The 16,454-nt window shown below is 40.3% G+C and overlaps 2 protein-coding genes across 3 annotated transcripts in view; one reads left to right on the top strand and one right to left on the bottom strand.

Moving 5' to 3' along the window:
• Nucleotides 1–2,434: 2,434 nt before the first annotated feature.
• On the bottom strand, nt 2,435–15,577 carry bco2a (beta-carotene oxygenase 2a). Of its 2 annotated transcripts, none has more exons than XM_050041075.1 (12): nt 15,381–15,577; nt 13,695–13,905; nt 13,394–13,605; nt 12,845–12,960; nt 12,632–12,734; nt 11,435–11,563; nt 11,171–11,331; nt 10,891–11,058; nt 10,532–10,669; nt 8,350–8,532; nt 7,893–8,003; nt 2,435–3,044 (listed from the first exon to the last, which is right to left on the bottom strand). In XM_050041075.1, the coding sequence occupies exons 1-12, from the start codon at nt 15,406–15,408 to the stop codon at nt 2,928–2,930; spliced, it is 1,677 nt and encodes a 558-aa protein (XP_049897032.1). In that variant the 5' UTR covers nt 15,409–15,577; the 3' UTR covers nt 2,435–2,927. The 2 variants fall into 2 exon arrangements, with proteins under 2 accessions (XP_049897032.1, XP_049897033.1); XM_050041076.1 differs by having other exon boundaries at nt 13,695–13,848; nt 15,381–15,574.
• snx19a (sorting nexin 19a) overlaps nt 13,918–16,454 on the top strand; it is a 20,329-nt gene continuing 17,792 nt past the window's right edge. Inside the window, exon 1 of the mRNA XM_050041074.1 lies at nt 13,918–14,796. The gene's annotated coding sequence lies outside the window, so the exon portion shown is untranslated. The remainder of the gene's footprint in view (nt 14,797–16,454) is intronic.

Here is a 16,454-nt window from a genome sequence, read left to right as displayed (position 1 = left end):
TTGAAAGTTTCAGACAAAGAAAACAAGTGTTTGGACAATTATTGTTTTTAGATTTTTACAAATCACCATTGTTCTAACATAATGTAACATCTGCTCTCCTACATGTAGTTGTCACCATTAATAATGCATGTTCTGTAGCATCCCCAAAACATCAAAACTTAAATTGGCCAGAAAACAACTGTTAGATTTAGAGGTTTCCTCCTAAGAGTTTGGGTCCTGTTGCTTTAACCGGCTGTCGGGAACACACAGTGAGGTTTTTTTTTTTTCTCTTCCCTTTTGTTCACTCCTCTATGGAAATGCGCATCTGTTCTCCGGCCACACACGCAGCTGAAAAAGTGAATTGGGAAGCCGCAGTTAGTTTTCTGCTTTAATCCATTGTTTCAGTTTTGATCTGTTCCAGCTCCTGTTATTTATTTTTTGCTTTTTACTCAAGGTGCTCTCTTATTTTTTCTTTTCCCAGTTCACTCATGAGCAGCATTTTTTTTTTTCATGCAACTTGTGTTTGGTTTTTTCACTCTGTCTCACGTGTCCTATAAATGCAGTCGTTAAGGTCACAGACTTGGAAATAACTCCTCTGAGGTTCAATGCCGGGCTCCTCTGATGTTTGCAGTACATTTTTTCAAGTGGTAGGGTTGGCTGGCGGTTACAGACGGTCCAATTGTGACAGAGTCACAGGTTTGATTCCTCTTATAGCCAGTGTGCCCATGTTGAGCCCGCCTCCTTCAGAGACATTGCTCCTGCCTCACCCCTTTGTTGAAACTGTTGTGTGAGCCAGAAAGTGGCTCCGTTAAGATTCACAATCATGCAGCTGAAAGCAGAATGGGCTGCTGTTCACCAGGTTTACAGTGCAGAGTGCAACACAGTCACTGAAGGCAGAAGCTGCATTGTCATTACTTACAAACTCAAGGACGTTCTCTTGTCCAGTTGCACGAAAGACAAAGCTTCGTGCTTTTTCTTTCCACCCTATTTTTTTTTCTTTCCTTGACATTTTTATTAACAATTCCTGCTCAGGGAGTGAGTTCAGCTCCTGACTCTGCAGTTTCAGGGTATGTTTCTGGCGACAGCTGAAACTGCATCTCGTGCTGACCTCTAGTGGTTGATGTGTGGACTTCTTAGAGCAGACAAAACACCTCAGCCGCAGCCATTTAACACAGGTTTTGCTGTTTGGCAGTGGTGTAGTGGTAGTCGATGAGGTGGGCGTACTGCTAGGTAGATAGCCAGGAGATGTGTTTACTCTCCTTTATATTCTAATGGCTTTTTGGCTGATAGGTGGGTTTACTGTAAATGGACAGACAAAGAGGTGGATGTACCCCGTATACCTTCATATACCCTCCACTGCACCACTGGTACTGTTTCACAGGTTCGTTTAAAGAAATCAACTTTTGTATCTGTTTTGTTTTTTTTGTATTTGCATCAGTCTACTGGTTAGTCATATGGTCTTAAAATGATGTCATACCCTCAGGTGATATTCTCCACCCAGTGCAGTAGTTTATAGACCCTGCACCACATGATTACTATTAATAATAATTACACCTTGTGTTTGGCCGAATGAATGTAATTAAAATTTCTGTGAAGACTGAGGAGACCATATTCAAGCACCAGTTTTATTTTTATAGCCTGCTGTATTAACTATTAACATTTAGAACCTTCTAAATAATAATACATGTATTTATAGCTCAAAATCAGAATACGTTCATGGAGACACTTCGAGACATTTCACAAAAAGAACTGTCGAGTAAAATTAAGTACCTATGCTATTTCCATGTGTGCTTTACAGATATTGGTGTGATTTATCCTCTGCTGCAGAGCCCATTTCAAGGCTTTCTGTGGATAAATTGATGTTGTGAAACAGAACAATTCCTCGAGTGAGTTTTAAACACCACTCTTGACCTCTGACAATGATGATAATGATGAAAACCAAATATTCTGCTGGCTTAAAAAGAGTGCGAAATTGGATTTAACTAGCCTTTTTTGTGTAGATTGTCGAGAAAAGAATAGTAGTTTGAGAGCTTTGTAATTCAGTGTCAAACAGCGAGGGAAGTGAGAAGAAGTGAGAAGTTACATCTTGAGTCATGTTGATCACTTTGGCTTCATATGCTGCTCAATTAGACTTTTACAGATATCAAACAAAACATAAGTTTTAGTTTTTAAAATAGCAGAAAAATGTGATTTCCCGTCTAGAGCTATCTGCAGCTTTGAAACTCAATATGTTGCTATTTATTTTCTGCATGCAATATAAGTAGTAAAGCTATATAATGCTGTTTTTAGCCCTGTGATAGTCTACCCTGCCTCTCACCCAGTGTCAGCTGGGATAGGCTCCAGCCCCCCCGTGACCCCTAACCCCTGAATGAATGCTGTTTTTAAATGTGAGCTAGCTCTGAACATTATCACATTCTGTGTGTAGGATGCACAAACAACCCGCAACTTTGTAAACACATGTAACATTTTATTGGCAAACACAGTGTATAAACTGTATAAAAATCAGTAAGAAAGAGCGTACAAAATAAAGTGTTACAGTAAACGTAACTTTGGATCAGAGCGTCATGCAACCCAAACACTGCAGGTTTCATTTCACAGTATAATAACTCAAGACCCCACTCCTGCGTACCACTTTCATGTTGATACAAAAGGAATGTAATTAATGATAATAACGTGAGTACATGTGTGTTTAATCACACCCATTACTGCTAGATGTTGCTGCAAACAACAAGTCAGTTTAGATTATATATTTATATTGTAGTGCACAGTAACCCACTTCAGTACCATGAGCAGTAGTGGTTGTAATGATCAATACTACATCTGTCTTTATATAGAGCAGCAGTAACTCAGTACATTCAGGAATATGGTGGTTATAATGATTAACACTGATTTGGTAGTATTTGTATTATTATCATTTAAGAAACACTTTGAATGTCACAGATACATGTTTACGCAGAGGCGCCGAAGGTACCGTGGAAGCCGTACGCCATGTTAACGGGCACGTTGGCTCTTCCCAGCTCTTTAAATGTCTTTGCATCCAGAACCAGGAGGAATGTTGCTTTATCCTGGAGAGGAAAGAAAAGTGGTGGAATTACGATCAAAATCCACAGAGAGGACTGAAACATCTAGGCAGTAAATTATAGTATAAATTGGAGAGGATAATGCATTTTATTTATAGGTGCCTTTCAGAGCACTCAAGACACCTTACAAGACACAGTTAAAAAAAACAAGCAGCAATGTATCCATACATCATAAAATTGAATCATCAGATTTAGTAATATACAATACAAGTTAATTAAATGACTAGACAAAAATCATAATTGTAAATATGTTGTTAATATTATAATATAGGTATAAAATCATCACTGCAAGACTCAATATGTGTGTTGCCATTAAATCAGATTGATTAGAATTAAATTGTAATTAAAAAGCTCATAAAAAAAAGAGACAATTGAGTATATGATGTCATTAAAAGGTATGAGGTATGCCAGAAATGTTGGCGAGAGTGTGGGTCTTTTGATGTAGACCACTCTCATGTTTTTTGGAAATGTGAGAAAATAACGGTATTTTAGATAAATGGTATGAAAAGAGCTGAAGCACATGCTAGGATATGAGGTACAGGCTTAATTGATGTAAATTTTCTGAAGAAAATGTTGCTAGTGACAGATATTAGACCTAAATATTGCTAGTAGCGAGCAAGAAAGTGATCACCAGGAACTAGGGGAAGGAATTGGCTAACAACTGTGGAAGAAATCATTGTAATGGAGAAACTGACACATACTGAGACTACAAGAAGCACAACTAGAGAGAAAATGGGAGAAATGGACTCTATACAAGACTCAAAAAGACGCTGGACTGGAATAATAATCAAAAGATACACTGATCCTTAAGGCTGTAAAAATGTATTTACCCAAGCAGTTTTTATTTTGTTAGCTCTTATTATTTTAAAGCTATTTTATTATTATATTATGCTGTTATAACCGACATGTCAATGCCACTGAAATTGTTTTAATAAAGATCTAAGTGAAAAGAAGTCACAGTATAGTGCACTTTCCCTGTACAGCCCTCAGTCACCCAGTCATTAAAACTTAAAGAACTCCTCATCTAAGATTTCTGTTTCAAAATGCTTTAAATGGTCAGTGTAGCTGTTAAGTTTCTCAAAACTGGTGAGATTTTACTAAAGATGTTGATTGGAAATGCCCCCCATAATATTAAATAAGTGATCACGGCCCTGCAAAACATCTTTTTAAATAATTTGTGTTGACGCAAGAGGCTACATGAGGCGATTAAAATGGACCGTTCATAAACATGTGGCTCTTTATCCAAAAAAGAAGGGATGCATAAATAAATGATTTTTAAAAAAGCAATTTAGGAAATTTAATTTGCCATATTTCCCAACAGACTGTATCAAACAGCTGCTGATCACCACACAGTTTTAGTTTTAATTCTTATTATTTCTGCATTTTACGTCTGTATAGCTTTGTCTTTTATTTACTTGTTGTCTTTTATTTGTGACGGCTGCTCTGGAAAGGTGCTACATGAATTAACTTACAACTTGATGTGCGTTACAGAAACGGTGTAGTTAGGAGAGGAGGTTAACAAGACACCGTAGCACTACCTGAAGCCGGACATGCTCCCAGAAAGGAGCACAACAACACCTTGAGGTGGCTCACACTCACGGTCAGTTATCTTGCAGATGTACAAACTTTGTAATTCACATTCAAGTTTACACATTAGTCACAAACCAAGCATTTGTTCCTGCACCAGTATCAAACAAAATCCCACTGTCAGAAATCTTAAAAATATTAGAATTTATTAATATATATATATGTAATAGTAATCCTATCTCTCTCTGCACAGCTAAACCACACACTGTTATTGACACCAACATGTCCAGAAAATATTTTCTGCCTTTATGCTTCTGTGCTTTAGAAAGTTTTTGCTTGTTTGTTTGTGGTTCAAAATTATAAACTACCCAAATTAATTTTGTGTTAATTCAACTATGAATATTTCATCTCTGAATGAATATTTATGATGGATTATGTGTCCCGTTAATTGCACACTTCAAAGAGAAAGTGATCCAAGCTCAGGTTGATTTACAGCCTGCTGCCTGGTGGTAACTAAAACTGTACTGAACAAAAATTTAAACCCAACACTTTTGTTTTTGCTCCTGTCTTTCATACATTTAAGTTAAAAATCTGGGAGTTTTTTATATTCAATAGATTTATTCTCAGAAAATCTCAGATTTTGTTCAAAAGTTGTTAAAATCTGTGTTAGTGAGCGCTCCTCCTTTCCAAGATAATCCATCCACCTGACAGGTGTGGCGTATCAAGATGCTTATTAAACAGCATCAGCACTACACAGATGTGCCTGTGGGCTGGTCACAATCAAATCACTCTACAATGTGCAGTTTGCTCACACGAGAAAATGCCACAGATGTTTCAAGTTTTAAAGTAGCGTGCCATTGGCATGCTGGAATGTCCTCCAGAGCTGTTGCCTGTGAATTCTCTGTCTCAGATGTCACTTCTGTGAATTTGGCAGGACATCCAACCAGCCTCACAACTTCAGACCACATGTGGCCACACCAGCTCAGGACCTACACACCCCGCGTCTTCACCTGTAAGATCGTCTGAGACTAGCCACCCTAACAGCTGCTGTAATGGTTCTCACTGATACCAAAATATGTGGTTGTGAGGCCGGTTGGATGTCCTGCCAAATTCAAAGAAATGACATTGATGTATTATGGTAGTGGAATAGACATTCAGGTTTCAGACAACAGCTCTGGTGGACATTCCTGCAGTCTGCATGCCAATGACACGCTCCCTCAAAACTACTGACATCTGTGGCATTGTGCTGTGTCAGTATCAAACTGCACATTTTAGAGTGGCCTTTTATTATAGCCATCCCAAGGCACACCTGTGGAGTAATGATGCTGTTTGATCAGCATCTTGATATGCCACACCTGTAAGGGGGATGGATTATTTCACTGATACACACTTTAGTGTGTTGCAGTGTTGCATTTATATTTTTGTTCAGTGTAAAAAAAAACTCTATTCAACTGTTAAATATAAAGTGGAATATTATAACACTGGCTTAACTCCAGAATAACCAGCACTTTTACTACTAAGCTTTGACACAATACTTCAGTTCTCATCACTTGGGCTCTCCTACAATTCCTATAAATCTGTAAGAAACAGATGTGTCTCATTAGCCGTTCAACATGCCCTCAATGACTTCCCCTCGGCCATCAGGGAAATCCCCACCACCATCTTAAGTGTAATTCCATTTGTCTAAAAAACTGAAGTCACATTGGTGAGCTCGACCTGGTCAACAATGTCGGTCATTCCAAGGCTAAATCCAAATGTCCAAATTCAGGTTGATAAATAATGCCTACATATCTGTTCCCGCAGATAACAGGATATAAATCCCATGTAAGGCCTTTTTTTGTGACAAGAAACAAGAATATAGGCTATTAATACATCTTTATATAACAGGCTACACATGCTCAAAAACAGAAATGTTTGTAAATAAGGACAGGACTATAACTCAATAAATTGAGCATTACTTACATTAGAATCCTTCTTTTGTGTTTTTTGGCCATATTTTTAGCCTATTTTACGGCACAGCCTGATATGCTGCAATTACAAAATGCATTCTCAGTCCCTCTACAGCATATACTTGAATATTATTTCTGGCCTACAAAATTCAAGTAGCATTTTAATAGGCCTAACTATCAGTAAGGACAGAGGGATGCAGTATGCTGTAAAGCCCCCTGAGGCAAATTGTGATTTGAGAGGGATGCAGTATGCTGTAAAGCCCCCTGAGGCAAATTGTGATTTGTAATATTGGGCTTTATAAATGAAATTGAATTGAATTGAATAGATATTTTACACTTTCATAAGGTTTTTTNGGACAGAGGGATGCAGTATGCTGTAAAGCCCCCTGAGGCAAATTGTGATTTGTGATATTGGGCTTTATAAATGAAATTGAATTGAATAGATATTTTACACTTTCATAAGGTTTTTTTTTTTTTTTTTTGGACAGTTGAAAAAAACACAACATCACGTCTGTGTTGCAAAGAAGAAGGAGGTCGAGGCCCCTTGTGGACTGGATGAATTGTGGATTTGGACAGTCCTAAGCACTCCCAGACTTCCCGGGATCATGCCCACAAAGTCTGTGAGTCTTCAAGTGTGGTAAAATCCGAACATTTGGATTCAGCCCTAAGATGTATTTCACCAACTAAGCATTGCAGTTATGCATTTCATGCAAGAAGACACATCCATGGTTAGGTGGCAGTATTATGCGCAAAAAAAAACCAGAAGAAAAAGATTAATTCAAATATAAATTAATTAATACATACATTCACTATCTATCTTGCTTTTCAGTTGAAGTTTTTCTAATGTATCTTACACATGTACGTCTACTAGGCTTACATGTATGGCTTCTTTCGTCTCAGCAGATAGTTAAAGAAAATCTGATAGCTTGATATTTTACTGAAAAATCTTGTATAACTAATTGCAGTTATTATTCATGTAGATTGCTGTACTTTTCAGCTTGTATGATCTTTTTATTCCCAAAAATAAAAAAGATATCATAAATTCATATCAATAATACTTACAATAATGATGATACAGATCACAAACAGAAGTTTCAGCTAATCGCCAATCAGCAGAAGACGCCTTTGACTTACTGAGATGAGCCTGCAGTACTTCTAATGATTTCTGAAAAGCAGTATAGCACTAAGCTGACAACTGGCAGTCGATACATGATAGTGTGGGCTGAAAGTGTACAATCCCTCGTTCCTGCCCTCCAAGTGGCCTCTGTATGACTTAACCTGTTACATAATGCCAAAGGTCAAGGGGAAGTGAATGGGGGAAGAGGAACTACTAATAAAAACGCAGCGAGAGTCGTACCTGTGAGGGTGTGAGAACCACAGAGAGGATGACACCATCGTCCTCCTCGACTGCATCAGGTGACGGCACAAACACGGGCTCTGATGGGAAGAAACCCTTCTGGTACCAGACCTGAGGACACACACACATTCAAAAACAGAAGCTTAGTGTTTCAGTATTTTACCTTTACTTCTGACTTATACTTACTCTTAGTTAGTGTAGATTATTATACTTGGATAATTTAGACTTCAGTTAACCTACAATGTGAGTGCTGAATTCTACCTCAGTTTGTAGGGTGGGTGAATTATTAGGTTATTGATCAAGATTCTTGCATATATATGTTTAACTTACAATATAGCAGTGTCAGCTATGGGCTGTTTTTCCATAAAGAGAGGACAATAGAATGTAAATACAACCATTGTCCCAGGAAGTACACACACACACACACACACACACACACACACACACACACACCAACCTTGAGCGACTTGTCCTTCAGGTCCATCTTGAGCAGAGAGTCTCCCACCAGGTGTCTGAAGCCACAGCCGTAGAAATAACGGTATGGCTGTGTGTTGTATTTACCATAGTTGATCTGGGGGAACTCCAGGCCACCGTACTCGTAGAGGTCGTCTCCATGGAGATCCTCGTGTTGGCAGAACACCTGTTGACAAAGAGCGGATCAACTCTCTATTGTCACTTATAATCAGCAGTTTTTACTGCGGCCCTCCACGAGTTCACGGCACATTAGCCTCAGTGGTTCTTGTGAATAGGAATTTTGATGATGTAAATTTGTTATGAAGATAAACCGGGCCCCGTTGGAGAGGGTTTGGCAGCTTCAGATGCCTCAGTGTCTGCATCACAGAGGATTTATCACGGTCGTCTCACATCAGGAGCTTAGTGAAGACAGCCCGTCAGCATCTCTACCACCTCCAACACCTTAGGGACTTCAGGCTGCCCCTCAAGGTTTTATAGGTTCGAACACCTGCACTGTAGAGAGCATCCTGACAGACAGCATCTGTGCTTAGTTTGGGAGGAGCAGTTTTGGGACTTCCTGACCCTGCAAACCCTGTTGTGGGGTCTGCTGATGCCAATGCCAACTCTCAACCCCACAAGACACTCACACCACGATGAGGGCTCAACGCCAAAACAGAGGAGATGAGGACGAGTTTCTCCCCTCAGGCCAGGTTCTAGGTCAGTGGCTTTCATCTATACGTCATAATTTATCATTACAAGTTGTCCACGTACCATACATTAGATATAATATATGCACTGGTTATATTATTTCAATTCGTATGCAACCCACTCATCAGCCAATCAATAACATGTTCATACAAAGTGTTCTCATTCCTAGGCATCCCCCCGGCCTTCAGCTAACTCCAATATAAACCCATCCACAGCAATACTTAATGTTGAGAGCAACTTAGGTCATACAAAGAGCAAGGAAGTCAGTGTAGGGTGGAAAGAGGGGAGAAAAACTGGGCTTGCACTCGGGAGATGACAGTTGGAGTTCCAAACCAAAAGTCACTGTTGTTTTAACCTAACGTTACATAACTATGTATGGCTGTTGTGCACTGACATCAATCGTGACATCTTTACATCCTGTTACGTAAGAAAGGTACTTATTTCATCCCAAAGCATGATTTTTTTTCTAAACCTAAGTATTTGCTGTCTAAACCTAACCGCAACTGTTTCACAACACTTGTTACAATGGACATGCTAAAGGGTGGCCTGTGTGTCGCTATCAGACGTGACAAAAAGTTGGTATTTAACAACCTGGGCATGAGAACTGGTTGGTTTATACTGTTTTATTGTTTACAGCTTCATGTATTTTAAATAATATTTTAATTTATTCTGTTATTAAATATTAGTCTTCTTTGCCTGTCACTTGCACCTCAGAGCACTGCTATCCTCGTTCATTCTTTGGTTACATCCTGCATTGATTATTCCTATTCTGTCCTCTTTGGTCTTAAGTGTCTCCATAAACTCAAATTGGTCCAGAATTCAGCCGCCCGTATCATTACCAGAGCCCCCTCCAAAGATCATATCAATCCAGTTCTTCAGCAGCTTCACCAGCTTCCTGTTAAATATCGCATCGATTTCCAAATTCTGCTTCTCACCTTTAAGGCCACAGTGTGTAGGAATTTCTCCCAGCTAACGTTGAAATCATATATTGAATTCAAACGGATAGCGCACTCTAGCGCCTCACTGTTTCAAACGCGTATTGCAACAACGGTAGCCGCTGTGTACCAAAAAGCTATGATAACATTGATGAAACCATGATACTTCATGGAGCATTCATTCAGGCTCCTACACAGACACACGTGATGCAATTATTAAAAGTCAATCATTGTAGAAAACAGTTAGAGGGATCTAAAGATTTGAAGTGCTTTGTTTTCTAATTTTATACATATTTAACAATCCCATTACCGTCGCATATTTAGAGGTTACCTCATGACATGTAGGTAGGGAGATTTGTCCTATTCTACAACAAATGATAATATCTTAATGCCCTTGTCATAATAAATTTTGAAAAGTCTAATGTGTTTTGTGCAGCACAATATGAGCAGAACATATTTCTGAACACTGCCTGCTGTCTTTCTGCTAAATAGGGAATGTAAATGTAGAAATTTATACTTAAGAGCTTGTCCTTTACAACTCACCTTCTCTTTGCTGAGTTTGACACACGTTGCCGTACTGGAGGACCGCTTGTTCAGGTTCTGGTTTGCTGGGGTGTCATGGTTCACGTTAAGGGGCAGAACAAAACGCCTCGGCAATGGCCTGCTCAACGTGTTGTACACCTGGGAATGACACAATGCAGGAATTTTAGTGTCTTTATGTCTCTTTTTGCAACCATACACGTGAAAACGTGATAAACATCTATAAGTGTGGAGAGACAGTAGACGACCAAAAAAAGTTTTCTTCCTAAAGTACTTAGCACCGACGATATCTAACAGTGTAGGCTTTCTCAGGCTGGATTTGATGAAGGAGAGAGTGGTTACTCATGTTATTATATACTGACCTCATCTAATGCTTCTCCCGACTTGCGTAAGTTCTGGAGGAGGTAGTTGTTGATGGCTTCGCCGTCGTCCTGGCAGCACAGATCAACCATCAAGAATCCATCTTCCTCGAAGGCGTTGATCTGATGGAAGGTGGCCATGGCTTTGGCATGGTACTTCACTGCGCTTACCTGCGGTACAGAATACACAGTTAGATTAGCAGGTGGATCCCCGATCCCTCACCGAAATTTCCATCCAATTTCCTACATTAGATGTAACTAAACCATCACAGTCACATCTCACCTCGCCTGTATGCTTGTTAATGACATGGAAGACAGTCTCCAGCTTGGGATCCCAGTAGATGCCTTCGTTCAAAGCCTTCCCCCTCAGATTGCATGTGACTATCTTCAGCAGGTCCATCTTGATTGGCTGCTCAATAAACACTATGTAGTTCTCAGACATGGCTGGAAGCAGGAGAGGGGTGTTATTGGGCTTTGTATCCAAAGGCAGCAGCGTGAATGATTCAGACACCACTCATGAATAATATATAGACAAGTGCTGGCTTACCAAAGCTGTGGTAGTAGGAGGGATGGGATTTGTTTACAGGCATGATAGAGCAGAGTACTTTGGCTCCCTCAAGGGTTTCTGTGGCATCTTTCTTCTCAGATGGGACTCTGATGATGTTGTACAGGGCTCCTGGAATAGCCGGGATAGTAAGTTTTTAATATAAAGGAGAATGTAAAACAGATCATACTGCTGTTGATTTATATAAACCTTGAAGGGATAATTTACTCATTTTCAACCAGCCTTGTATCATAACAATGTGGGTAATATATGGGAATTAAATACTTCAAACTTTCCTCCATTTCACCAGCGTCCAGATAGGGCTGTTGCTCGAACTACAGGCTGTAGTTTGCATTTTCATTTGCCCGCCACTAGACACAGGGAGTATTAGACCCACCCCTCTTTCTGTCTCTTTCTCGAATACAAAGCAAAATTCTGTGACTGTTTTGCCCAATTCCCACCTAAAATGTCTTCAGAAACATATTTAAGTGCACTGTTTAGCTGTAATACGAGAGTTAGTGAACAGGAAGTGGTTGCCATAATTGTTTCCTGTATTGTAAAAATAGAGGCAGAAAATACTGACATCAAACCATAAAACTAAGCAGTGCATTCTGTTACTGGGTTCCCTACTTCTTGTCTACCATTTAGTTTACCATTTAACTGTGTTTGAGATTGTTTGTCACTGGCTGATCACCATATTGTTTTTGAACAAGCAGCCCACATTACATCACCCTCTGGCGGGAGTATTTATTGGTCTGTGTGGTGCAGTGAATTCCAGTAGTTGTAGGTTTTCTACCTCTTGAGTAAAAGCAAATACCACCCTTTTCTCTGTTTCTCTGTTCATGAGGCACCAATTTCAAACGTATTTGCTCTTTTCTTCTGCATAGACTTTTATAGAAAGACCATCTTTTCAGCAGTGACATACAGGAGTGCCCCCAATTGCTGGCCCCTCTGGCAAAAATAATTGGAAGCCAATAATACTGTATTTAAGAGGCTGTGGCATCCAATGGTACCAACCATGCCTGCATAGCTTTTCGGGAAGGTGGCTAAATAATGCTCCAAATTAAGCTAAATTTTGATGAGGGAACAACTGGCATAGCAATTTCAGCGGCGCTATTTGGCCACCTCTATGAATAATTTCTGGGTGCGCTACTGGTGAAATACTTTTTTAATGTTGGTCTTGTGGATGATGGTACTAACCTTTGGCTCCATAGGAGTTGCCCATATTGTAGGTGGTACCATCAGGGTCATAGTGTGGGTGAGCAGTGGCTCCATTAACAGCAATGAACTTGCTCCAGTCTACCTACAAAACATAAAAGACAAAGAATGCAAGATGATGACTATGGCTGATAAAACTAAGGCAGAAGACAGATAATATTGACATCTATTGCACCATGACGATCTTGATGGTACCTGTTGCAGCGTTTCAAGGTTCTCTGGGTTCACTCTGTGCATAAAGTTTGTCTCCGTGCTGACGTAGTAGTCTCCCTTGTATTTCACAAAGCTCACACTTGCATTGTCTGTGGGCTCTGTAACCAAAAAAAAGACAGGATTATTGAGGCCTTTTTAAAGAATAAAAGTGTTCCCCCTTGAACTGATATCTCACAGAACTTGTTACTGCTTGTGGTTACACTGCAGCTGGAATGTGAAACACGTGGAAAATGTCCCTTTTTGGTCCCCTGCAGTTGCATGTCATTATGTAACCTTGGTGTACACAGAGAGGCTCCACCCCTGACCTCAATACATATTTAGACAAAGCAGTGCTGCTACACACATCTGAACTGCTCTAGATTTTCCACTGGCTCTTGAACTCCTTTCTAAGTAACAAAGCTGGTCTTTGTTTCATTTATACAGCAAAATTGTTGTGCAATGAATCCACAAATCAAATACAGTTGATTGTCATGTCTACTTTGTCATACATTATCCATTCACACTTCGCTCCTTTGTGTTCTGCCTACTCACTTATCATCTCAAAGCGAGACAGGAAGCGCAGGAAGAAGTTTTTACAGGGGTCGGGCATTGCCAGGGTCCCAAATTCTGACATCATGATGCGGTTCTTCTCACTGTTCATCAAGTAGGCGTCACTTTTCAGGAACCGGCTCATGTATGTCACCTGACCTTGGTTGATGTGGAAACGGTGTAGCATGGCCATCCCGTCAAACCAGTGGTTGTAGCTGTGATGGAAAACAAACATAAAGGCTTGATCACATCTATTTGGAAACTCTGTGTTGTGTGGAATTGTGCCGAGGTGTTTCCAACTCACTGTGTGTTTCCAAACTCAAACTTCCCCGGGCCGTTGCGGAGGAAGTTGCCATTGATCCAGGTGGGAATAGTGCCTTCTACTTTAGCAGAGATTGGCTCCGGGGTCTCTTCGACAGAGCGCACCAGAGGTTCGATTGACTCCAGTCCCGTCAAGGCTGAGGTGGTGGTGATGGCCATATACAGAAGGACATTATGGAGATGGCATCTTTTGACTGCCAAATTATCAGGCAACAACCTACTATGTCAACTGAAAAATGCACTCATTGGAAAACTTTCAGAACAGCAACCAAGATTTTGTCTGTGCAGATAATACATGATGCGTTGACTGCACTCTGCAAACAAGTTTATCTTGTTTCAACCACTCTGCTGAACAAACAAACTGAGAATTGGATAACTATCTGAACTTTAACTTCACACATTTTGTACCCGTCTGGTAACTTAACTGTCCTGCTGATATGTTTCTTTTTTTTTTCTTTTTTTTTTTAAATGTCTCAAAGGTCAGTGTCAGTGAAATGTCTGGACACTACAGATATATAACATGCTGCATTTACATAGCAGGGACACTCTGTTCTAGCTGACATGGGAACATGAAAACTGCTCCTACTTTGGCTGACACACACAGCAGGAATCATGCCGCATGTTGCAGTGCGAGAAATAATAACAAGGTCACAGTGCCTTTGTTGTTTGGCTTCGCTGCAATGTTTGTCTGACAAACTTCCTGAACAACTTCTGACACAGAACTCTGAATGATCATTCCCCGTGGCAGATACTAGTGTCACCTCTCTGATTTATGATTGTTGATATTTGGACTAAAATGAAAGAACATTTGCGCTCCTGAAACAGATGGGGAGTGGCAGTCTGAATCCTCTGAGGGCAAACAGACTTAGGGCAGAGTCAGTCAGAAGAAGGGGAAGAAGCAGGATATCTACTTTTTACAAGATTTTGCTTTTTGTGGAAAAAAATAATTACAAATAAAGGGAGAGTATTTCTTTATATCTCAAAACATGTTTGGAGAGGAATATCTCAACACAGCGCCAATATGTGGCATCTCCGTCATTAAACACCATCATTAAGGGGAGATGTGGGAAGAAATATCACTTTTGGTAAGTGTTGATTAATAATGCGACTTAAAATATTAAATTTACACATGCTGCGTGTCATGTTTCAACAATCTGAGTCAGTTATGTAGCCTAATCAACCAGAAACACTCCTCTGGGACAGGTATGTGATATAGGCGCAGTCTGCATATATTGCATGTACACATCGGCTGTATGCATTGTGATTACGGTCTGTTTTTAATACAAAATTGACTTGTAAGCAATGTTAACGCAGCAATGGGGTCTGTATTTCTAAAGTCCTGCAGCCTGTGACAATGAAACATGATAGGACGGAGTTACTGTGCGAAGAACACTCTGTCCTGCCAGTGCGTGCTCCGCAGCCTGAGCTGCACATCATCGAGCTGCCAACTGTAGCCTACGGCAACACTCAGATCAGAAAACTCCACAGTAAAATGTTTCAATAAATGTTAACATGCAAAATAAGGTCTGGTCGCGGTGTAAAGTGCGTCTCAAGTGTTGGTTTTAACATACCGGCAATAACTGCGCTCTGAAACCATCAGCAGGTGAATAATCCGCTCTCTTTTCTCTGCACAATAAACACGCACAAAATACATTAGGATTTAACCTACCTGACGCGTCGAGCTTCATGGGAGACATGTTAGCGCTTAATGTGGATGGATACGACTGCTGCTCTCTGCATCTGTGTCCTGCTGGACCATAAAGTGAGCACCACGAGAAAAGCGTGTGGCAGTGCTCTTACGTAACCCGGGGATGTAGTCTGGACACCGATGCATACGGGTACTAAGCAAAACATTTGGGCTGCGCCTATAGGAGCCACTATAGCAAAACATGTGCAGATGTATGTGGAGTTGTGTAACTGTGGTCTGTCTCAATATGCATGTGTGTAATCAGATTTGCAGATGTGTTATATTTAAATATATATATATATATTAAAAGTGTATTGAGAGTGTAAATGTAGACAGTTCAAGTTCAAAAATACATAAAAACATACAAGACAGGGGTGTGTAAGTAATAGTAGTAATAGTGTAGTACTATATTAATGACAAAAGTCTTGAGCATGCACAAAACAAATCTGAGTGCTACTCAGGTCAACTTTTGGGAGCACAGTGATTATTAGATTTGTGTGCTGGGGTTATTGGATTATGTGTGCAATGTTTATTAGATTAGAGCACAAGGGAAGACAAAAGTGTGAGCATAACAAATGATGTTTGTGAGCATGCAAGAAGAATTGTGTAACCACGTTTGAGCCGCTCTACCGTCACTTTTGGTACTCTGAATACCCTGAATCAAATCAAATCAAATCAAATCAACTTTATTTATATGGCACTTTTCATACAACAGTGACACAAAGTGCATCACAGAGGTTAAAAACAACAAAGATCCAAAACAGAAAACAAAAAGAAAAGAGAAAACCCAACCCTCCCACCCCACATAGAGATATGTAAATATACATATACGCACACACACACACACAGATACACACACACACTAGCTATCACTAAAGAGACATGGCCGAGCACCGAGACCCGAGGCAAGGAAAAAGCCACCTCTGGGGGCCGTCCACACTGAGAGGGCCCACGGTCCACAGCCACAGGGAGCGCCGCCATAGAGACCTCCCGGACCCGGGCAGACATGAGGCTCCACACCGAGGTGCAGTGCCCTACAGCCACCTAGGTCAGAGC

Source organism: Epinephelus moara, chromosome 3, assembly GCF_006386435.1.
Source record: "Epinephelus moara isolate mb chromosome 3, YSFRI_EMoa_1.0, whole genome shotgun sequence".
NCBI lineage: Eukaryota > Metazoa > Chordata > Actinopteri > Perciformes > Serranidae > Epinephelus > Epinephelus moara.
The sequence above is the reverse complement of the archived record's forward strand: the minus strand, read 5'-3'. Positions and strand labels throughout refer to the sequence as shown.

What these genes read in the sequence shown, in the direction of transcription:
- bco2a (XM_050041075.1), bottom strand. Translation starts at nt 15,408, where the DNA reads ATGTCTCCCATGAAGCTCGACGCGTCAG. An exon ending in TTAACAAGCATACAGGCGAG is followed by an intron (nt 11,059 to 11,170) that starts GTGAGATGTGAC and finishes TCTGTACCGCAG; the next exon opens with GTAAGCGCAGTGAAGTACCA. An exon ending in TCAAACTCAGCAAAGAGAAG is followed by an intron (nt 8,533 to 10,531) that starts GTGAGTTGTAAA and finishes CTTTGTCAACAG; the next exon opens with GTGTTCTGCCAACACGAGGA.